The sequence below is a fragment of the Emys orbicularis genome, chromosome 8 (assembly GCF_028017835.1).
Source record: "Emys orbicularis isolate rEmyOrb1 chromosome 8, rEmyOrb1.hap1, whole genome shotgun sequence".
Taxonomy (NCBI): domain Eukaryota; kingdom Metazoa; phylum Chordata; order Testudines; family Emydidae; genus Emys; species Emys orbicularis.
Genome location: NC_088690.1, coordinates 96,019,882 through 96,044,712, shown reverse-complemented (window position 1 = coordinate 96,044,712; position 24,831 = coordinate 96,019,882). Strand labels below are relative to the sequence as shown.

Sequence of the window (24,831 nt, the reverse complement as noted above, 5' to 3'; positions counted from 1 at the left end):
CGGGGCTTGGGGCAGGGAGTTGGGTCATGGGAGGGGGTGCAGGCTCCAGGAGGGAGTTTGGGTGTGGGAGGGGACTCAGGGCTGGGGCGGGGGGGTGACATGACCTTCGGCTCCTAGGCAGAGGCGCGGCCAGGAGGCTCTGCGCGCTGCCTCCACCCACAGGCACCGCCCCTGCAGCTCCCATTGGCTGTTGTTCCCGGCCAATGGGAGCTGTGGAGCTGGCATTTGGGGCAGGGGCAGCGCACGGAGCCCCTGTGGTCATCCCTCTGCCTGGGACCCAAGAGACACGTCAATGCTTCCGGAAGCCTCACAGAGCCAGGTAGGGAGCCTGCCAACCCCACGCCAACTGGACTTTTAATGCCCAGTCAGCGGTGCTGACCAGAGCTTCCAGGGTCCCTTTTCGAGCAGGTGTTCCGATCGAAAACCAGACACCTGGCAACCCTAGTAAGCAGGGGTACTGGAACAATTTTTGTAGTAGGGGTGCTGATGATGAGCTTGTGATGGGTTGCCTGCATTAAATTCTCCAGAAATGTTTTGAACAAAATCAGTTGCTTTTTGTTCTCTTTTTCCGGTGGGTAAACTTCCCTGCTAGTGAGGGGGATTTTTAAGGTTTGCCCAAACAAACCCCTCAAAAATAATTAAGAAATGATACAATCAAAGAAACAAAGTCAGCTTGTCATGCTAGTCATCTCCAGGGCCTGGTTAGAACTTGCTTTCTCAGGGAATGAAGGAAGAATGGCCAACAACTTATATTATTGTTTTATTTATCTTTAAAAGGGGACGGAAGATAATGCTATTGAAGGCAGGGCTCTTTTCCATAAGTGGGGGAAAGAAAGAAGCCAAAAAGTAGAAAGAGAAAAAAAAACATCTGGCACTGAAGTAGGAGCCTGACCTAGGTTTATCTGCTCCTAGGGTTCTTCCCCTCTCAATGTCCACCCATCATCCTGGCCCATTGGCCTCTACATCTACTCCCTCCCTCAAGAGAGCTTCCCTACCATCCCCACCAAGAAGCCCCAGCGTCCATCATCCCAATCCCCACTCCTTACCCCTCCCTGCTGGTAAGCTTCAAGTCCGTCTGTCTGTCCCACTTCCCGGTCTCTGGCATAGTGAGGAGCAGGAGCTTCAGCTGCTGCAGTTTCAGCACATTGAAGACCCAACAGGCAGATCAGAACCCAAGTGCTACAACAGCAATGCTCTCAGCCACGTGACCTGCACCACTGGCCTCTCTCTTGCCAAATTAAGTACTTGAATGTGGATGGGGGTGTGCACGCTGCCCTCTACTGACTGGAATGAGACCTGCTCAAATGAGTGGCATAGGCCCTCTATTGTTAACAACTAATGGAGACTCAGCATTGCCAACCCCAAGTGTTCAAAAATCGAGAGTCAGCCCCCCTACCCCCCAAAAAAAATCAAGAGATTGGCTTAAAAATCATGATATTTAAAAAATAATAAATTTGGTGTTCTTTTTATTTGCTTTTGAGTTCTGCTCTGCTGCTGTCATAAAGTCCCAAGAAGCCAAGCTATGCAGCATGTGGCAATTCTGAAGCAACAGAGAGCCACTGGCTATGGATCTGTTGCAGTATATACATGTTACTTTAAATATCCAGAAGAAAATCAAGATCACCTCTGCCCATCTTGACTGCACAATATCCTATTTTCATTCCACTTTAACAATCTCCAACATGCTTTCTCAAGGGAGTATAATTTACATTTCATTTTAAAATAATGCACTCACTTCTGGACAGATGCCAACCTATACCAATTCTATTCTGAACTGACCTCCATAAGGTTTACATTACATTCCCAAATGTCACTAAAGATAGATTGAAAAGATTGTTGTTATTTTGTGTAACATACAATAGTGGATTATTAAAAAATTTGTGAGGTTCAATAACTCTCTAATACACACACACACACACACACACACACACCTGTCATCCAGCGCTGCTAAGACTCATATATATATATATATATATATATATATATATATATATATATATATATATATATATATATATATATGAATCAATTGATATATGTTTAATATTAAGACTGGTCAAATTTTTTGTCAAAACAGCTTTTCAATTAAAAAAAATGACATTTTCATTGAAATTGACATTTTTTTAAAAGATTCTATTTTGATAAAAAATTGTCAAATTTGAAATAAAATGAAGTCAAGCACTTTGATAATGTTTGGAATGGAAACATTTTGATTTTTTTTTCCAAATCTAATTTTTTTAATTAAAAATATTTTTAAAGATCAAAATTGGAACTAATTGGATTTTAAATCAGAATAAAACAATTCAATCAAAATTATCAAAAATGGGGTTTTGGAATTTTGTTTCACAGGAAATTTTGTAATGTTTTGGTTTTGTTTTGGACCACAAAAAATTTGGAAATCATGGAATTTCCCACAAGATGAAAAATCCGATCCCTGGCCAGATCAAGCAGCATAACCATTTTTATTAAATCTAAAATGAATACATACGTGCAAATCCTTATATTAAAGAACATAGCCAAGTGCTGATTTCTCCAACTATGCTTTATTCTGAAGAAGTCACCAATAGAGAGACCCAAGTCCCTGAACCCTAGTCACCAAAGAGTGGTCTCAAGACTTGACATTGCAAAGTGGAAATATTTCTGAACCTTCTTTTCTTTGTGTTTAGCTTTACAACAGAAAGACAATGCACTATTAAGGAAAAATGCACCACTGTGAGGAGCTTACCTAAGATCCCTGTGCCACTTCAGTGGAACTATCACATGAGCAAAGTTACACATATGCTTGGCTTTGCATGATTGGGCCTCGATTAATCTGTGACTAATCGCAGCTGCAGAAACAAAATTTTCTTTCTATGAACCTTCACAGGAACAGAGCTTTGCTAGCAGAAAGGTTCACACTATATCACGGGGTTGGGGGAGGTGAAGCCAAAATTTTTTGCTTACAATTTTTTTTGCTGTTTCCCCAATTCTGGACTGAAGCCACCACAATTAAACAGGCAGACAGTTTTGTGTTTGTCTGCGAGAATTATGATATACAATAAACTATGAAATATTGGTTTCTGATTTGGAAGATTTGTGGGATTTGGGAGTTTCTGTTCTCTTCTGTCCAGGTTCCTCTATTGTGTCCATTACTGTGGTTTTCTGTTGTCCTATTATGTTATTATAGCAAATGTAATGCATGTACTAGACATGCATGTTTTATAGTCAATGCTGAATGTCCGGTATCCATTGCCAGAATACAGCAGCTATGTACACTTGGTTGCACTGGCCACATTTCAGACCAGCATGACACATTGTCCTACCAGAAGCACAGAGTGAGCTCACCCAAATTACAGCTTCCAAGAGTGTGAGACGGCTACTAACACAGACAACTCACCCCCAGCCTCCTCAGCCTAGGTATTAGTTTTGAACTTTGGAAACACAAGTAGGATCTTCGGTTGCTTGCCAGCCTTCAGAGACAACAACAATAGCAGGTCTGTGTGATGTGTTTGTGAGTGGGTAGGAGGACAAGTTGTTAGATCTATAATTTGTAGCAGCTTGGAAGTGGCACCCCCACTCCCTGCCGTCCACAAGCTAAAAAAAGAGTCAGAGTTCTCTGATTTCCCCAGAGGAGGAGGAGTGTGACATCCATTTACAATACACAACGTAACAGCAGGCTTTTTCTATATTCCCAAGTGAAACGCTGTCATGCACATGCCCTCTGCCAGCTCTCACCACCACCACCACCACCCACCTCTTTCTGACACACACACTTTTAGTATATGACACCACCCATACATAGCTCCCTTGGTTACAGCCCCGTGTTGAGAGCTATGCAGAGGTATTCTGGAGCTCATGTTTATGCAGGGAGTGCAACATACATTCCCCTAATTAGCCAGCAAACTCTGTATCGCCAGCTCTTTGGGTTGGCAACAGCCCAGAGGGCACAAGCAAGAAGTAGTCCCTGTGCTCAGGAGGGTCTGGGGACCCTGGGGATTGCTACTGTGGGCAGTCACTGCACAAGAGGGACAGGGTAGCATTGGTGGAGGCTCACTTTACTTATCCAAACCACTTGGCAAGCATCGTCGTCATTACAGGCAGAGGGCAGAGAGAGACTCCTCTAAGTTAATGCTCAAGCATTTCCTTTCCATATCTTTCTCAGACATTTCCATTTGGGGCTGAAATCATCCACATTTATGCTCAGCTGGAGAGTGAATTTTGGGGGGCAAGTTTGAGGAAAAAATGGCACAGGCATTATTAAGGACAACGAGCGGGCAGGGAAGGAATGGCTGTACAGTTTGGTTTTATTTTTAAATGTTTGCAACTTAAAAATAAAAAAAGAAAAGATGAAATTCTAGTGTCTCTGTAGTTTCAGTAGAACACTGAAATATGGGGTCAAATTGATTTGAAATACCTATCTGTAGACACAGGGACATAGTCTCTGTATCTGCAGAACTCAGTGGGATGTGGTCCTGAGAACATCGGTTTTGATTTGGCCATGTACAAGGGCTTTAAAAAAAAAAAAAAAAAAAAAAGACTACTTTGCCTGTGTGCACTGATTGTTGTTTTACAATAGCAGGATTTTCACTAATCATCTCCCAGTGTTCCATTGACACTGAGCATGCAGGTGTATATACACTGAATGGAATTTCACATTTTATATGATCTCTCCATATTCTTTTAACTCTGCTTACACAAGCATAGGAAAGTTGAATGGAATTTTTGTTTTTAATATATAGGAATGAATATACATTATGATATGTAAAGCTGCCAATGAGGCAAGGCTGAACACAAAGGGAGGTCAATTGATCTAGGTTCTATTCCTGACACTGCTTCTGCCTGCCTGCATGACCTTGAAAAGGCACACAGCCTGTTTTCCCATTCTGTAAAATGGTATGATGATATCCATCAATATATTTTAAGTGCCGAGTATCACGATCTTTTACTGGACCAACTTCTGTTGGTGAGAGAGACAAGTTGGTCCAATAAAAGCTATTACTTCACCCACCAATCTGGCTACAACAACACTTCACACAGGTATTATTATGTAAGACATTGTCTCATAATATCAGAACATGGGGACGGTCAATGAAAAGGTGGCAAATTCAAAATCCATAGAAGGATATGTATTTTTCACACAATGTGTGAATAAACTGTGGAACTCACTGCCACAAGATGTCATTGAAGCCTAAAACTCAGCAAGATGCAAAAAAGGACTGGATATTTATATGGATAACAAGAATATCCAGAGTTACAATAATTAATGCTGATGAATTTTGGAAGAGAGATATTAAACCTCATGCTTCAGGGTTTAAACACAAACTCCAATGCTTAGTCTCATCCTAATCCTTAACCGGATGGCAGATTATCCCACACTGATTTAAGCGCAAGATGTGTTTTTTGCACCTTCCTGTGATGCATCTGGTGCTGGCCACTGTTAGTAGTGGGATACTGGAAAGATGGACCTCGGCTCTGAATCAGTGTACCTGTTCCTATGTTATGGAACGTACTCACAAGGATGTGCAGAAATCTTACAGAGTTCTTCAAGGAAAGACTTCACATAGGACTGGTTAAGGACATTTTGGGGTGTTGTAGTTTATCTTTACAACACCCCAGTAGGGTAGACAGAGACATAACATCCCCATGGCATTGACAGCCTAGAGAAAACGAAGGTGACGCCTGCTGCAATGACTGAGCTCATTAAGCCTTGACAGTCAGCAGGGCATTGTCCTGCTTACTAACAACAACAATCCTTTCTCCTTGTGGGAGTGGGAAGACAAATTCCTACGAAGCTGGGCATGTTCATTCTGTCCTCAGTAATCGATTTTTTAACTCTCCTCTCTGGGAGGGCAGAACCTTTCACTAGCGATGATGCATCTGGAGACGCAGAAGGGACAAAACATTTATGTTTTGGGACTTGTTTATTTGATCTAGTTTCTGAAAAAGCCAGCTGAGTGCACTAGAGACAGAGGGGAAAGGCCAAAAGATTATGGCTTTCTGGCAGATAAGTTTGAGCGCAAAGCCTTGTGGCTCCAGTAAATTGTGACAACCATCTGCTTGAGCTCTAGGTACACTGAAGCAAAATAGCGATTCCTGCCCTAACTGTGGTTTCCCAAAATGAAAGTTTTACAACAGAGAAAGTTCAATGTAAAGAAGAACAAAGTTTGCTTTGACTTTAGGAATATATATTGTCCTTCAGTGGATGGCACCCTTTGTAACACGGGAATTGAAAAATAGACAGAACAGGTGGGTACTGGGTGAAACAAGACCAGACTTTGTGATAACTACAGGTCATTTCTCCCAGCTTCTTCTTGCCAGGATGCTGCCATGCCTTCAGCTCCTGTTAACTTCAATGGGAGCTGCAGCAGGGGCGGCTTTGCTGCCCCAAGCACGGCAGTCAGGCGGGCTTCGGCGGCATGCCTGTGGGCGGTCCGCGGTCACGCGGATTCGGCGGCGTTTCTGCGGGTGGTCTGCTGGTCCCGCGGCTTTGGCATACTTGCCGCTGAAACCGTGGGACCGGCCGCCGGAGGACCTCCCGCAGGCATGCCGCCGAAGGCCGCCTGATTGCCGCCTTCACAGCGACCAACACGCCGCCCCCCGCGACTTGCCACCCCAGGCACGCGTTTACGGCGCTGGTGCCTGGAGCCGCCCCTAAGCTGCAGGCACGCAGCACCTCACAAGCACTAAGCACGTTGCAGGACCAGGACCATTGTTAATTATAACATAAGTATCAAATGGAAGATTTAAAATGAAAGGGAAGGCCTGACAGATTTATAGCTCCAGACACATAATTATAAGAGGAACATTGCTAAATCAATGGGCAGGCAAGATGGTCTAGGCTAGTAGGCTGAGCATGGTGCTGGGAGCTAGTCAAATCTTGTGTTCTAATCCCAGATTGACACTGATTTGCTGTGTGACCTCATGCAAATGTATCCACATCTTCCTAGTTTCCCCAGATACAAAATGGGGATAATACTTACTTACCTCACAGGAATGCTACCAGCATTAAATACTGTTGGGAAAGAGCTTTGAAGATTAAAAGCATGATATAAAATGCAAAGTATTATTATTATTAATATTATGGTAGCACCTAGAGACTCCAGTTGAGATCAGGGCCCCATTAGGCAATTGACAAACTCTTGGTAAGAGAAAGTCCCTGCTTCTGAGAATTTACAGTCTAAATATACAAAACAGACAAAGGGTGGGAAAAATGATTTTATAGGTGGGGAACAGGGATATTATGCGACATGCCTAAAGCCTAAGTATATACTGTCATTCCCATGTGACTGCAATCTGTACAGGTGCTTCCAACAGCAGAAAGTTTAAAAGAGGAGATGGTTGAGTAGTCTGCATATCGCCACCGAACTGCAAAGAACACTTGCCATATTAAAGGGTCCAATCCTGCGAGATGTTGTGCTACTTTGCCTCCTGCATAAAGCAGTGGGAATTGTGGGTATTCAGCACCTTACAGGATCAGACCCCACTTTCAGGTTAGCTTTTAAAACTTCAGAAACCTTTTCTCCAATTGTTTGAACCAAATTAGAAAGATTTACAAAGGGAAAAAGTAGTAACTGGGTTGGGTTGGAGGGATAGAGTCTTTACAATCTAGATCCTTATTTCAGGTGCTTTTATGTTCAGGCCTCGGTGCAATTTTACCAGTATAGCCAAAGCAGATGAGAGGTTACATGTGGCTTAAGAACTATTAAAATGGATTTATTAACAAAATCAAAATCTATGGGGCGGGGGGGATTAGCACTATCCAGTGTGCATACATGCGCTCCCCTCCCCCCCCCTTCTTTTCAGAGGTGCTGAACACCTGAAGCTCTCATTAACCATACTGGACATGTGGGTGGTCAAGCCCATATTATATACCCGTTTATACCTTTGGGGGGGGGGGGGAATATATGACTGGGGCATAAAGACTCACCAGAAGCACTGGATAGAACTGGAGGGAAAAGAAATCTCTAATGTTCATTTAGAAACATGCAATTGAGGTATGGCAGGAATTTGGGGGGCGGGGGGGGAATCTATTTTGCTTTTCCTTGTATCTGGTTTCTTCAATACAGGGCAGGTTCTTATTCCCCTTGCTACAAAGGCGGCACATCAGGATATTAGAGCAAAAGCAGGCATCTAAAGAGAAGGTCAGCTGATAAAACAAGGGACACTGATGCCAACAGCACAAATTAAAAGGTACTATGAACTTCCTTCCCTTGCCTTCCTGTTCCACTTCCAGATAGGACATTTTGTTATGACTTAGAACTAGCAGATAATTAGGGGAGCACTCATTATTATATGATGCCTTATTGAACTGAAAAATGAGGAAGTATTTACTTAAATGTTAGATGCTATTATTGTAGGGCTCGGTCTTCCCATGTACTGAGCCCCCACAAGTCCCATTGAAGTAAAGGGAAGACAAGAGTGCTCACCTCCACAGGAATGCTCAGCACCTTGCAGGATAGAACCTTGCAAAGCAGCAAATCTGCTAAATGATCCCTAAGCATATTGGACCCAATCCTGCTCTTACTAGAGTTAATGGTAATATGCCCATTGACTTCAGTGGGAGTAGGAGCAGGCCCATTGGCTCATGGGAGAAGGCCACTAACAATTCTGAACCCAAGTATTGCTAGAAAAAGGAAGTGTGGGCTGAAGTAGTTCCCATGGAGCACCTCTGAAGTCACTGCAGTCTGGGATGAGGATAAAGTGAAGAGTCATTCCCATCCAACCCACTTGCAGACATACCTAGCACAGAGCTTGCTACCCCAGTTCCAAAACTCTCTGGGCGTGATTCTTCATTCTGTCCAATCTTCCGAGTTCAATCTCAGTTGGGACTACAATAATACAAATAATGATAATGTAAGAGAGCTCAGGTAAATTTGGGTCTAAAAATGAGTCATATATCCCTCCAAATGAGAATATGTGCAAAGTTAGTTATGAAACCTAGATTCAATTGGAAGTGACTAAAACATACCCTAATAACGATTTTTTTATTCCCGGTGACTACAATAGGATTTCCACATCCATATCAACAACAGGATACGGCCCATTATTTTGCAATAAATGAGCACTAATTGAAGCGTAAAATGTATCTATTGAGCTAAATACTTTGGTCATATAAAATGTAATGTCTACCACACTGATAAAATAAGTTTTGAGAATTTAATAATTGATTAGTGTTTAACGTACCATAACTGTAATACCCAATCTAATTTAAATATGCATTTGGGAACCTTAAAAAGTGTTACCAGTATGTTCATAGACTCATTTCTTGTTTTGTTTTTAAACTATCCTATAATACCTTAAAGATGTGGAAACTGTATCCTTAATGCTTTATTCCCTTTGAAATAAACATGTCACAATGTTACCTTTTTCTCTTACTCTATGAATTTTAAACATTTAGAATGACATAAATAAGCTTTTTTTTAAAGCAATATCTCGTTTGTGGAACTCACTGACTTATGATGGGATGGAGGTAAATAGCTTACCAAGTTTCCTTAAAAGAATTATACATTGATCTGAACAAGAATACCATCTGCAGTTACACTGACTGTGCCAGAGTCACACAGGGACTTCAGCATTGCAAAGCAGAGCATCACACCACCTACTGTTTAGAGGCCTAGAAAATCACTGGGATTCACAGAGCCTGGAGCAGGCACGAGGCTCCCTGTACAATGAATGGGGAAAGAGAGATGCCTAACAATGGGATTCACAAAAACCAGCACAGTGAGTTAGGAGCTGCCTAAGCTAGCCAATGGGAGATGCTGTGGCGAGAGGTACATCCTAAGCCCTGCGCCTCTCAGGGAGTTAGGTGTTTAAAGTTAGGTTCCTTTCTCCCCTCTGCTTGAAGGGGAGAAAGGATGTGGGAAACCCATGTTCAAATCCTAAGTGAATGTCCTAACCACTGGGCTAAAAGTTAAATGGTGGGCACCACCTCTGCCTCCTCTTACAAAGGGATTTTGAATGGCATGCAATCTGGTAGGTAGCCTATGAACATGCCTGCAGAATCGAGCCCAACAGATGCCCTTCCTATCTTCCCCTGCTTTGTGAATCACACCGGGGCTTAGACATCTTGGTGGCTAGAGTGAGGCATCAGTGCAAATGCCCAGAGGCAGAAACTTAGGCATCTAGGGAACTTTTAGCCTGAAAATTTAGGTGCCAAGTAGGTTTTTAGGTGCCTACTGGGTTAGGAGCAGGAGTTTTGTGAATGCCAGTGGCACCTAAATGTTGGACTTAGGTGTCTAAGTCCCTCTGTGACTTTAGCCCCCTGTATGTAAGTGATAAGATATCACAGTGCCTATGCTTGAAGACAAAGCTGATCACCAGAGCAGCTCAGAAAGTGGATTCCCACTTCTGATAAAATATAACAAAGAGAGATGCCATTAGAGGGTCTGCTGCCTCCATAACCAGTGCTAGAAACAGGGTATTAGTCTATGGATCATTGGTCTTTTCCAGTATGACAAATCTAAACTCTTATAATGCTAAGTCTGACTGCTGCCTATTTCTGAGGCTGCATCTATCTTTTTTTTTTTTCTTTGCTTTGTTTTGATTAAAGTGTTTATAGCAAGGAGGTTTTAAAAATGGTTCCTGCCTTTTCCCAGAAACAAGCACAGTTGCATAGACAAGAAAGAGGAAGATCCAAATTCTGATCTCATTTATGCAGTGCAAGTCCAGAATAAACGCCACTGAGATCAGAACATCAGATCAGGATCTGGCTCCTAACCAGAACCACGGTACAGGAATTTCTTTCTGAAACTTGCTTATGAGTAGCAGTCAGGCAGTCAGAGAGTTAACAGGGCTGGACACGAAAGTGGATCTGTCAGTGGGTAACATACATAGTTGTTATGTTAAAGTTTTCAACAGGATTGCAATTTGTGGAAGAGAGAGCTCTTATCTCTTGAGCTGTGCAGAGCTGATTTTGCCTTGGAAGGGGCACAAAACGCAAGGTTAGTGGTACTTAAAGAATTAGCAACCTGCTCTAGTTTCCTTTTGGGGCAGACATCTTCAAACACAAGCTTAACAAATGAAGTTATGCTGTTTATAATGTTCCTTGTCCATGGAGAAATGTTCCGGTATATATTGATCAGGATTACTAGGCAAAGGATCCTACAAAATCTTTGTATTTAATGTGGCACACTGGATTTTCAGAGAGCAGGTTTCAGAGTTAGCAATATTTGTTTCAGCATCGGCGGGGAAATGATTCCTGGTAAATAGGATCTTGTTAGGTTTCTTTTACACACACACACACACACACACACACACACACACACACACACACACACACACACACACTTACTTCTGTGTGTTACAGAACTGTACTTGTTTTCACAAGCCATAACTTGAATCCAAAATGTATCCATATTTCAGTGTAAACCAACATATAATTGTAAAAGGAGCTAAACAGGTTGAGTGACTTTACATTGTGGGAGGGAATAATGACTTCTCAGGCTGTTTTGGATAACCAAAGCAACTAGTCTAGGTGAGGATGAAATTGCAGAGCTCCTTAACTAAAGTAATACTAAACTCCTTAACTAAAGTCTCTCTTCAAGGTACAAGAATTATGTTTGTATTTGGGTGACTTTTTTTATATAGAATTGCTGCCAAAACTAGTAGAAAGAAAGCTAATTAGGAAAGATGTTAAAAATGAAACAGTGTGGGTGTGTGTGGGATTGTGTGTAACTAAACTGCTGTGTTAAGATTGAACATATTTACTCTCGACTCTATGGGATATTTACCAGAGGATCTCCGCTCCTGATCTGGTTGAAGTATTGTTATACTATTCATAATTAACATTAGAATAGACTGCAAGGCATTACAGTAAAGTTTTCCTACAGTACATGTGAGAAGGAATGTTCCTGTCTTGATTGAGTTGCCCTGCTTTGGGTCACAGGCATGAATTAGTATGGTTGCCTCAATCTGAGCTACGGTTATTTATCTACCCTGACGAACAGAAGCTTGGTCTCTCCTGCAGCAGACTTGAGCTTGAATACAATTCTTCTCACTAGTACTGAATCACAAATGACTCACTTCAAACTTGGATGTGAGAGCAAAGTATACATTTGCAAATTGGCTCGTGAGGCATTGATTTGCAATGTAGGTGGGATAGGTTTCATACTGTAGCAGTCAAGTTCTGTTCTTTTTTTTCCCCTCCTCCTCTCTTTTCCTTCATGCAGGATGGTTTTCTGAGTTCAGGATTTCAGTGTCGTTTTTGAAGGTACTGAAGCAACTGCTACCCAATGCTCTGGTGAATGTATCATGTGGACTTTCCTGGCCTCACGTGAGACTGAAGTTCTTCACTAAAGATGGACGATTTTGCTTTACTTGACCTGTTGGAATGTCCTGTGTGCTTTGAAAAGCTAGATGTCACGGCCAAGGTGCTACCATGCCAGCATACCTTCTGCAAGCCTTGTCTACAGGGGATACTGAAATCCCAAAATGAGTTGAGGTGCCCAGAGTGCAGAACTCTAGTCTTCTGCAGTATTGAAGAGTTACCATCCAACTTGCTTCTAATTCGCTTACTGGACGGTGTCAGATATGGACAAAATGTTATGAGGTTTGGCTCAATCCAAAGATCTCGGGTCCTGACCTCTCCTGCCTCAATCAGGAGAGACAGAGGAGATCCAAGAGGTTTACAACTTAATCAGTACAGGCTGGCACCAAATCCCAGGATCCATATGGAAGGGGTAAGGAGAGTCCATGTTTCTTAATATCTTCATAGACAGAAAAAGTTGCATCATTATGTGTCAAGAACTATGAAAACCTTCATGTTAGTAACACTGCAGAAATACTTAAAAATAGGAGAGATTTATTCACTTGATTACAAATCTGCCTGCTGACTCCCTGTAATATTTGGCTATTTTGAGTTGATCTCTGCAGTAACAACATCAAATCTCAAGCTTATCAAAAAATAACTTGTCTTTCTGAAAATCAGGTTGCAAAAATTTCAAGAAAACAATTTTCATCATGAGTTTTCTGGTGCTTGCTAGTTTCAGTTGGGCCAGAAATATTGTGTGATCTGACTTGCAGATGATATTTTGGTACATATATCTCCCGTCCGAGATTAACTCGGGAAATGCAGAATCATGGAAGTTAGAGATTGAAAAGTTTTTTCATTTTATCCGTTGACTGAGACTGGTCTTTTTTTTCTCTTCAGTGATTTTACCAGTCTAATTTTAGAAGTCCTAAGTGGCTTTTGCCATAAGAGCAGTTTTTTCTTATATATTCAGCTCATGTTATTTGACCTTTTGAATAGGTTTGTTTCTGTCTGAATTTGGTGTAAAGGTTGACATTAGGTTTTATTTTATCTGCACAGGATTCCTGTCCCTAATTTGTCATCGCTTCGATTCTTAGGCACTCCTCATATAATGCTCATCTAAATTCTTTTCATAATACTCAAGAACAAAGAGTTGTGAAGGCAGAGGGTATCTGGGTAGAATGATTGTTAGAGACATGAATTTACAAATGTATATACAGTGAAGAAACACACACTTGCATGTGCATAGTGTTTATGTAACATTTATGTACAAGCATATTTCTGTATACATTTAGAACCGGGTACAGTTTGTTATACTGTACCCTATATAAGTACAATTTGGTAGATGCACCCCATTGAATCTCATAACCTCTACTGAGTTAGAAACTCTTCTTGCATATGTGGCACTTTAAAAAATGATCTTTGGAGAATGAATCTCAGATTTTTCTCTTAGTGTGAGAAAATGTGACATTGTTGTCCAAGAAGTTTATGCACTGGACCTCCTTCTGATGTGGCCACCAAAGACCTGTGCTGTTCAGGGGAATGGATGGCTGTCGTTATCAGCCAATGGTTCAAATCCAGCACAGTTTGGTGGTAGTGATCCAGAATTCCTACTCCCTAGCAGCTGTTGGGTGGTGTATGAGAAATATGTTGTATCTTCATTCCAATTTCCAATGGACTAATGTGGCACAGTGACATTAATGGCCTCCCGTTGCAGCCTTAACCAAGAGTCTGAATTTCCCTCAGTTATAGAAGTCTGATTCTTTAAGGTCAGGGTTGACATACATCACAGGGAAAGGATGGGTAAGCGTGCATTACTGCTGTGTGTTCTTGACCTGGTCTGTAGTAAATGAAGGGCTAGTGGTTCCAAGGCTGTCAATCCACAACCTTTCATCAGCCCTAAATTCATACGATAAATAAGTAAATAAATAAATAAATACATACACACATACAGAGGAGGGAAATTAGAAGACTGGCCTCCATTATTATATTGTTACATTCATCATGCATGCTGCAGCAAATGAAATTTTACAATTGTTTGGTCACTTGCAATCTCCTTGTGACAGTAAAAAGTGAAAGGTAAGGGTTGCTCAACACCAGATTCTTTGCAAAAAAAAGGGAAGACATTTTATAAGCTGCAAATCCCACTGGAGAGCATTAACAGACTTGGTAGCCTATCTTTGGATATTATTGTAATCCCAATGGGGTTATTAAGCGAGCACACTGGCCTTATCACTGCCAGTAGTCGTCTTTCATTTTCATTCCGTTAGGTCGCTGTCCAGATAAGAAACCAGAACCAGTCAGCATGGAGGAAATCAATCACCTAGTACTCTTGCACACATACCTGTTTTGCCACAAAATATATTTAACCCAGATCAGGCAAATTCTGGCTGCAACTCAAACCCAGTCCCAACCATCATAGACTAATCACAATCCAAAGGGCCCAAACTGCAATATTCATAGTGCGATTCATTAAGTGGAAGGTAAATACCATAAAAAAACCAATCTCCTGCTATTTACTTTATCATTTCATTCTGTAAATTATTGTATGAGTGAACGTAGGGCAAAAGTTAGTTAGTCTTAGGGACTCTAAGTTCTCTAGCCATGGAACAAATACATCAGATAGTGTATGTGCAAACTTCCTTTGACAATATCCAAATCTGTGTTCCTCACCCCAGAGAACACCGCATGGGTATTTTAGCCTCCATCACCATGTAACCCTTGGCTGCTGTATTAAAGCTGCCAATGAGAAAGACCATCAGTGGCATGGCCAATGATGGGTTTTCCAATATAAAACAGCTCCCCACTAGGAGCTGGACTTAATCACTAATTTATTTCAGAGAGGCTACTAGTCACTTATCAAATAGCAGTCGTTTTCAGTCACTATCACTATAGGCTGAATTTGCACCTTGAGGTGAAAAGTTTCATAATTTATCCTGTTCAGAACCCTTGTGTCATCCAGCCCCCATTCAAAAGCTTAATTCCTTTTTATGATCATCTTACTCTTTTTTCTCTGTGTGCTTTAGATTTTACTTAGCATTCAGGACAAGTAAAAACTTGTTACTGATATTGTGCAGTGGTGTCATTCAGCTATTTTCTGCTACCAAAAACAGTTATGATCAAATTATCCTTGGGAATCAGAATAGCTGGTTAGACTATTTCCCTGCTGGCTAGAGAAGAGTCCTAGACAACAGGACTGTGATGTTCTGTACATTGCTCTGGCACTGCCTCACTGAGTAAGACTGAGGAAGTCACCATGCCTTAGTCTACCCATCTGGGAAAAGGGTAGAACAACATATTATACAAGAGTGCTGTAAAGCTTAATTAATTCATATTATAAAGCACTTTGATATCCTCAGCAGCAATGCGCTACAGAATGCAACATGTTTTGGTAGCTCAGTATATATAGAGCAGTGACATATTTCCTTAGCTGCTGTACCGGGTCATTCACACACACACACACACACACACACACAAATTGAACCAGCCCTTAGTGACAAGAAGCTGTTGCCTCTAAGACGGTAACAATTAACCTCAGGTGTGCTTATAGTGTAAAAATTCAAGACTAAGAAATGATGGCTGATCTTCTGTCTACATCATGGGAGTATTTGAGTTTATGTCCTCTAATCACCAAGATAAATCACACTAATCTGAGACCTCCATAAAAATGTATGTGAATGTTGCCCCTGTTGTGAATTTAGCTATATAGTGGGAAATGGTTTTCTGGTTAAGCGGATTGGGAGGAAGGATAGTCTTCTGGCAACAGTACAGGAGTAGCAATCTGGAGGTCATTTCTGTTCTCCCATCTGTAGAATGGTGATACTTACCTAGCTCAGAGGTACTGTATATTGTGAAGCTAAAATTATTTGATGTTTGTAAAGCACTTTAAGACCTTGGGCTAGAACAGGGGTCGGCAACCTTTCAGAAGTGGTGTGCCGAGTCTTCATTTATTCACTCTGATTTAAGGTTTCGCGTGCCAGTCATACATTTTAACGTTTTTAGAAGGTCTCTTTCTATAAGTCTATAATATATAACGAAACTATTGTTGTATTAAAGTAAATAAGGTTTTAAAAATGTTTAAGAAGCTTTATTTAAAATTAAATTAAAATGCAGAGCCCCCCCGACCAGTGGCCAGGACCCAGGCAGTGTGAGTGCCACTGAAAATCAGCTCACATGCCGCCTTCGGCACGCATGCCATAAGTTTCCTACCCCTGGGCTAGAAGTTGCTAAAGGAGCCTTTTCCAATGCCCACTGAAGTAACGGGGAGTCGTTCCATGGGCTTTGGATCAAGCCTTAGGCTACGTCTTCACTACAGGGGGGGGTCGATTTAAGATACGCAAATTCAGCTACGCGAATAGCGTAGCTGAATTCGACGTATCACAGCCGACTTACCCTGCTGTAAGGACGGTGGCAAAATCGACCTCCGCGGCTTCCCGTCGACGGCGCTTACTCCCACCTCCGCTGGTGGAGTAAGAGCGTCGATTTGGGGATCGATTGTCGCGTCCCGACGAGACGCGATAATTCGATCCCCGAGAGGTCGATTTCTACCCGCCGATTCAGGCGGGTAGTGTAGACCTAGCCTTAGATGTGACTAGCGTTATTATTATATAGCTAGAATGGAGGAATTTTGAAAGACAGTAGCCTGGTCTCTTGGGTATTTTTAGATCTCATAGCTGTAGAAGAACAAGTTTGAACTTCTGAGATGATTTCCCTCTCCCCTGACCCTCTCCAGCGGCTTTCCTAATGTTCTTGAAATGACTTGATTACAAAAAAATACCAGTTTAACGAAAAGTAGTGAAAACCTCTGGGAAGATGAAGAGAAGTCTCTTGAAGCCTATTGATTTCTAGCTCACTGTTTGCATTCAGATGAACTGCAACAATGATTCAAACTGGTGACTCTTCTCAGTTTAAAATTTCTGAAAAACAAGCTATTAGAGCCTGTGATAAAGAGTAATCTATTCCTAGGAGAAAACCCACCAACTACCTTCTCGCTACTGAAATTTCCCATTTGGTGCAGAGTAACACGTGAGGCTGCCCTGGCCATTCTCCAAGATTTTTTTTTTTTTAAAGAACTCCTAAAGAATCTTTATTAACATTTTAACCTTCCCCACCCCTTCTCTCTCCTGCCCCTGCCACATATACACAAGGAGAGAAACCACCTGCCTACACACCTCTTCTGTCATTCCATATCCTTCCCAACACCTCCCCAATCGTATTTAATCCTTTCCTCCATCAGCACCAGGCAGACTCGACACATTCTTGCAGTATAATAAACAACTGTCTTCCAAGCAACCCACTTATGGACTGGATCTGTGAGAATAGTTTTGCACATGGTAAAATTAGAGGAATTCACCTCAGTGTTGTTTTTACAATGGAGGTCGGGGTGAGCCAGACATCTTTGGGGCACATTCAGTAGGTACAGTTAGAATTTCTGAGAAGGTAGCTCTTGAGGGAGAGTGGAGAACATTATTTTATTTTAAAATGTTGCTCATTTGGGGCATGATCCAAAGCCCACTGAAGTCAATGGAAAGGCTCCCATCGAAATGAATGAGCTTTGGATCAGGCCCTGAGACAGGATCTCAATGAGCATCTCATTTTTGTGAGGATTTTAGTGGGGACAGCTATGATAGTTCATTACAAGGCTAACATCGGTCACTTGCTTGTGTGTGCATGGATGCAGTGTCTATGTATGACTGTAGTAGTGAAGATCAGTGATGCTCAATGGAAGTCGTCTCCCTTCCCCGCCATGGGAAGCTGTGCATCAGCCTCAAGCTACTTCCTCTTACAAGGCTAATAAAATAATCTACTCTGTTCCATGCCTCACTGCATCTGAGATGTGTCATGAAAGGCAGAATATGGAACACATTTTTCTTCCACTTAGGAAGCCATCCTACCAACATACCCCCTTTAACACTATGGAGCTGAGAGAGATGGAAAGAGCTTAGAGCTGGGCACAGGAAGACCGTTTGCTTGGATTCTCAACTCCTGGCAAAGAAGCCTCTTGTTGCCACCGATACTCAGCAAGCTGTTGCTCTTCAGCCTCTTGAGCTCAGGAGGAGTGTCCATGAAGCCAAAAAACTAAAACAAATCCCATCACCACAGAGCAAGCAAAGAATTCAAACCATTCCAAGCGCAAAGTGCATACGAGCCTCAGCAGAGCTGCTGAAATAATGTTATCTAGAGACGGACTGTAGCCAAGAATTTCACAGCCAGAGCCAAACTCCTACAAAGGGAAAGGGTATTTTATAGTTCCAGCGCATTTTTACCTGGTGGTACCTAAATCATTTTTATCCATGCTCTGCACATGTGAATACAATGTAGTATGTATATATACACACACACACACACACACACACACACACGTGAATCATTATACAAACACCACGGAAGTGCAGCCACTTCTGAAGTGGAGGACACAGGCAATTTAATAGTGCACCATTTACTGTTCAAGAGCCAGGGGCAGGAGGAATTTTTGCAAAGGAAACCAGGGCAAACCTCAACTGTTACAAAGAGTGCCATGAGATCTTTAATGCCTATGCAGAAGGCATAAGACTTTTGCTTTTAAAAGTGTTATCTGAAAGATCCCCACACAATAAACTGCATGGAACTCAATCTAACAGAGGGCTAAAGGATTTGCTGGGAACTGAATGCTAGGGAGTGTCAATAATTTAACCTGGATACTTTAGACTGTTAAAAGCCATCCTCTCCATGTGCAATATATGGTTACTTTCTAGGTGAGGGCATACTTCACAACTCAGGGGGAAAGCTACAGCGTGGATACAAACTAAATAAAATACATTTTTGACAGTCGTGAGAAGCGTGAAAAGTTTCTGCGTGGAGCACTATGCATGAACCTTCCATGGTCCTCCAAAGTGTAGCAAGGCCAAACTGTACCCCAGACACAGATATCTTGTTCATGAATCATGCCACTAAACTGCTATTTGGGCGATGAACATTATAGTGCAAGGAAAGTACAGGGGAAAAAACAGAGCCAGGCAAAAATATCCAGAGAATATGAACATCTGCCCTTAGAAACACAGAAAATACTAGTCCGCCTAAGGCCTATGTTCTTGTCTCAGTGCATGAACAGGAGGAGAACACACACACACACACCCCACACACACACAGCATTTTATGAGAGATAGACAGATGCCTCCTCTATTGAGATAAAAATACAATATACTCCAACGTCGCCACCTTCACACTGAGTCCTATATATAGTGACTATGCCTTGCTATTCTCTTCTCTTCTGAAATCATCTCCAACTCCTTTTTGAATTGACAGACAGGATTTACTTTGCCAGCTCTTTTAAAGCTATAATGTCCAACATTCTTTGCATTGGCACCCAGAATTCCAGAAAGAGGAGACAAGTGCAGCAGGAAACAAATTATTGACCCATTGCACTACTTAGCTTTCCTCCCCTTGCATTCTGCACCTTTCCAGGCTCAGGAATGACCTAACAATACGAGGCAAAATCCTGTCCTTACTAATTAGAGTCAGGTTGGGCTTGGAGGGGAAAGGAGTGGATAAATGCTGAGCATGCATTAGGAACAAGAGCTTTCCTACCAATGCACACTGACTCAGGGTGAGGCACACACTGCTGTTTCTTTTAAATGAAGGACCATTTTCTCCATGGCTAGCAGCTACTGCAGGCAGTGGTATATGTGCTGCTCACTTGGGGGGCCCGTTCATGCCACGCTGGCTGCCATACCATGTCCCATTGTCCACCAGCTAGAGATGAAGTCAGTTCTCTTTCCATTCCTGGGGCTGGGCTATGCTGCTGGAAAAGGATGCAACCTATGCCCCAAGTCAGGATTTGGCTTATGGTGACCAGAACAGCACAGGGTATCCTACGGTGTCATCAGTTAGGAGGTCCAGGGAGCCAACGTTCCTCCCCCATAGGGTGACCAGATGTCCCGATTTTATAGGGACAGTCCCAATATTTGTGGCTTTTTCTTATATAAGCTTCTATTACCCCCCCACCTCCGTCCCGATTTTTCACACTTGCTGTCTGGTCACCCTACTCCCCCACAAGGCTTTTGCACTTCCTCAAAGTTCCATAGGCTGCTGAGCAGAGGGGCGGGGCACGGCCTGACACCTTTAAGCAGTGGTCCTGTAACAAATTAGTACAGCTGCTACTAGAGCCCTGTGATTTCAGCACTACTGACATTTGATCTGACCGCCCCTCCATATGGATGGAGGGGCAGCGGGGCCAAATTTCATGGAGTGGTGTTGCCACCTCGCCCATGGGGATCTGTTCCTGAATGGCAGAGCACAGAAGAGTCCATTAAGAACTTGACCCCTGGTAGCACCGGCTTATGCACAATGTGGTTAAGAGACGGGAGATTCCCCTACTGAGGGAGAACTGTGGTCCCTACAGGAGGTGGAGAGGAAACTGGAATTCCCCCACCCCCCAAAAAAAATCTGAATTGGCGCCACTGGTATCCTACATGTGACTTGACTAATGATTTCCCTAGTGCCAGAACAAATAATGCACTTTGCACTGTGCACCCTCTGTGCATCACAACATTGTTTGCCCCCACCCCTCCTCAGATGGTCTTAGTGTGGTAATTGCTGCCTATTGGAATTAGAAAGCAATTCACTGAAATGCAGAGAGCCTGACAATATGAACAGTAAAAGAGGTTAGCCCTAGAGACACAGCAGGCTTTCAAGAGGCAGCACTGCGTGCTACGTTTTAAGGTCTCTATATGTCTCCTGCTAGCCCATGAAAAATATAGTTACCAGTGTTTACAAGGGGACATCAAAACTTTCAGTCATTTTTATTAGAGGGGAGCACAAACCAAAACCACAGCTAAAAACACCCTCAGTGAAGAGGATTTTAGCTCTGAATTGTGCAGCATTAGGAACGCACTAAAAAGGCCACTCATGTAAGAACTTGAGAAGAAAATTTAATCTTGGAGCAGGAGAAAGGATGAAGCACACAAATTCACCTAAAAATGTGAGTAGGGATTAGCGGGCTCAGTATGGGGGAACTAAATGAAATTTTCTGGCCTGTGTTATACAGAAGGTCAGACTAAATGATCTCATGGTCCCTTCTGGCCTTAAAAAAAAAAAAAAAAAAATCTATGAATCTACTAATCGCTTACCTGGTTAGAAACCTCTAATCCAGCTGTGCTGGGTGATGATGAGCAAGAACCACACTAGTGATGCAGAGAGTGAACCAAATAACTACAGGGAGAAAAAGGTCCCCCACCTAAACCCATCTGTCAGTAACTTGGAAAGACTGCAGAGATATTTATCCCTGATCCATTACAGACCACCCTACACGCTTGTTCAAGCAATTGGTAGGGGAACAAAAATGACTATACATGAGCCAATTTGTGCTTCATGCAAGCTCTCAGCTGTTTCCCATCCCACAGCATGAGCACAGTTCTGACTTGGGCATGCGTGGAGAGAGCGATACATAGCGTGCACGGGTTTGCAATAAATTAATCAGGTATAAGAAAGAAAAGAGGTTGGATTAGGGTAGTGCCGTGCACTGACAAATAGCAAAATGACCTGCCCTAAATCTCAGAAGCTGGTTTCCCTGGTTTTACAAAATTAGGTCCTGAATAGCAAAACACACCCCAAAAAAAGTGTTTTAATTTGTTACCAAGGCAATGAGTCAGACTCAGATGGTAAGTCAGGAATAGAATAACCCAGGCTTTCAACAGTGTGCTATGTTCATCTATTAAATACTGCAGTTGGAGGCATGGATGGGGAAAATCTTAGACTCTTTTATTCTCCTATCAAATATTCCACACTGGTGGTTGGTTGGGTTTGTGATCACAGGGTTCAAGTCAAATGGATTGATTTTATAATTTTCATTGCTGGAGGAAAGGGGAAAGAAAAGGCAGATTCATGGGTCAGTTTTGCTTTTAGCCTGGGGTTATTCTAAAAGATGATCTGAGAGGTCTGAGGCTAGTTCTTGACAGGAAGAACACTGATTCATTGCTTCAATTTTAAACTCTTCTCTTGTTTTCCTTCAGTTCTCCTCCTCGCTAAGAGAACTATAGCATTTGCAGTTAAACGTTGGCTTTTGTTTTGTAGTTATTATTTATGAGGCATTCACACCAAAAGATGCTCCCTTAGCAGGCACTTTGAGTAGCATTGATACAGTCTTCCATATATATATAGGTAGCAGAATGAGACAGCTACATACTATCCTTCCCCAGCATCAGACTGGCACACAAAGAATCTAGTGAGAGAAGAGAAGAACTTCGGAGAGTGATCTTGGCAGCAGCGTCAGGCTGCACACTCACCATCATTAGGGCCCAAAATGATGGGCATGGTCTCTTCTCCTTTAAGAGAGTTGGGAATGTCTTTGTGATCTTCCAAATGGTTCCATCGTTGCTTGACCTACTACATGCATTGGTTATCTAGACACATACTGCCATCTTTTTGGCAGCCCTACCTGTCTATGAGCAGTATCATCTTCCTTCCCTTGTTCAAGTACCATATAAGGCACAAACATGTCATCTGGATTATGCAGGCCACTCCGCTAGACTCAGTCTCTAGGCACCTACTCTGTGATGAAAATTCCCACCCAGCTTGTCACAGTACTTACTGAGGGCCTGGTCAAGAGTGCATGCAGCCAAGAGACCATGTAGAGCATAGATAGTCAATTATTTTTTGCCAAGGTCCACATTTCTTGGTCAAGGTATAGCGGCAGTCCAGACTCCACAGAAAATAATACAAAAAAAACACAACAACAACGATGATAAGTAAATAAAAAGATTTTGGGGTCTATTTGAAAGCATCTGGTGGTCCGGATTTGGTCCGTGGTCTATCAGTTGACCACCCCTGATGTAGAGTATGAGCATCAAGGTCTTCCTGTTGTTGTTGGGTCTGGGTCTGGTAGACCCAGTCATTCACATCAAAATGGCTGCCCTCCTGGAGTTCCAAGCTGATGATTAGAAGCATGTGCCATCATTAACAATATTCTGCTCTGAATTAACTTGCAGAAATAAATCACATGCTGCAGTACCTATGAAGAGAGAGTTTGGGGCCCTGTGCAATGATTCTTACAATGGTGACCAGAGACCTTTCAGATGATTCCCTTTTCCACTTGGCCTCTCTGAACAAAATCTCTGGGGTTTTGCACGTTGGCCAACTTTCTACTCTGCAGAGGTTCTGAGTAGCACATGCCACGGGATTTCATACCTTCCATGGGCAAAGACCTGGACAAGAGGACCCAATAAATCTTGTCCATATGTAATTCCTAGGACTACACAGGTAACCAGCTTTCCTGCTAGTGGAGCATTAGCATATGATCACCTCTAGTGATTGCTGCTGCTATAAGCAAACTATCAAATGTCCAACCCCTAAAAGCCCAGTCACCCACTCAAACAGTTACTCAACACTGCTGCCCCTAACATTTTCCTTCCCTCGGTGATAGGCTCAATGATCAATTTGCCGTACTCTAGCAATTTAAGGATACTGATGGCTACAGAGCCAAGCAATCAGATTCTTAAATCAGAGGAACAGAAGCAAAATACAAATTTCCCATTGCTACTGACAATAATCCTGGGTGAGGATTAAACTATGGTTCTAAAGTACAAAGAATCAGGATTGAACATGTTGAGGGCTGGCACATTTTATTTCTGATGCCATTTAAAAATCATGACACACTATTTAAACAATGTCCCAGATTGCTGACACATTGGTGGGGGGGAAAAATCCAATAGCAATAACCATGAATGGAACAGCTGTAAAAGGTTTGATGCAGAGGCTACAGCTCACACATGCCTGTTGTAGCTACCACCAGCAGCAAATATACTGTGCCTCCCATAAGCTACAGGACCAAGATGATACATACTGCTGACAAATTTTTTCCCCTACTTCCTCCCTCCACCTCCCCAAGAAAGAAGATAGGTTTGAAGAAATCATCCAGTCCCTAATCCATCTTCACCTTTTCCTACCACCTACATAACATAGTATGCACAAAAGAATTTGTAACCATTAAATGAAGCCAGATTCCGATATAATCCCTGAATTATACTTTGTTTTGACATTAATTCTGCCTATCTCAAAATTTCAGATACAGTAGTACTTAATATGGTAATGTAATCATCCTGACCTGTTGTGCGGTATTACTGTGCACTGTTAAATAGCTGATGTGTTCCACCCCCAGGATGGGTGCATTTCAGTAGTGAGTCATGTAATTTCAGGGTGTAAAATGCTTGGAGATCTTTTGTGATAAAAGGGGCAAAGTATTATCTTTAATCATTTTTTTCTGTGCTGTTTCAGTCACGACCCCTCCCCAGTAAATAGTCACAACAATACACCAAATTCACAAAATGATGTACGTGTGGGTGTAGTTGTGTATCGAATGCAAATTAGGGAAGTGCTCTGATCTACATTGGTGAAGCACCATTGGCTGACGTGGAGGCGCACAGCTGCAGCAGAGTAGAAATTAGCCCAGTGAGCATAATTTACATGCTCTTTACTTTATATTACATGCTTTTATATACTACTTTTGGTTGCTTTTCTTGATATCTTTCTTCAGTCTGTTACACCCCCTTACACCTGGTTTCTGACCAATTTACACCCAATGGGTAAATTAGGCCAGTGTTTTCCATACTTTGCTAAATCTACATCACTTA

At 42.3% G+C, this 24,831-nt stretch overlaps 1 protein-coding gene across 1 annotated transcript in view; it reads left to right on the top strand.

Annotated features, from left to right (window-relative positions):
* Positions 1–12,275: 12,275 nt before the first annotated feature.
* Positions 12,276–24,831, top strand: part of SH3RF2 (SH3 domain containing ring finger 2) — a 79,027-nt gene continuing 66,471 nt past the window's right edge. The window contains exon 1 of the mRNA XM_065409809.1: positions 12,276–12,656. Within this exon, the coding sequence (XP_065265881.1) occupies positions 12,276–12,656 (381 nt within the window). The remainder of the gene's footprint in view (positions 12,657–24,831) is intronic.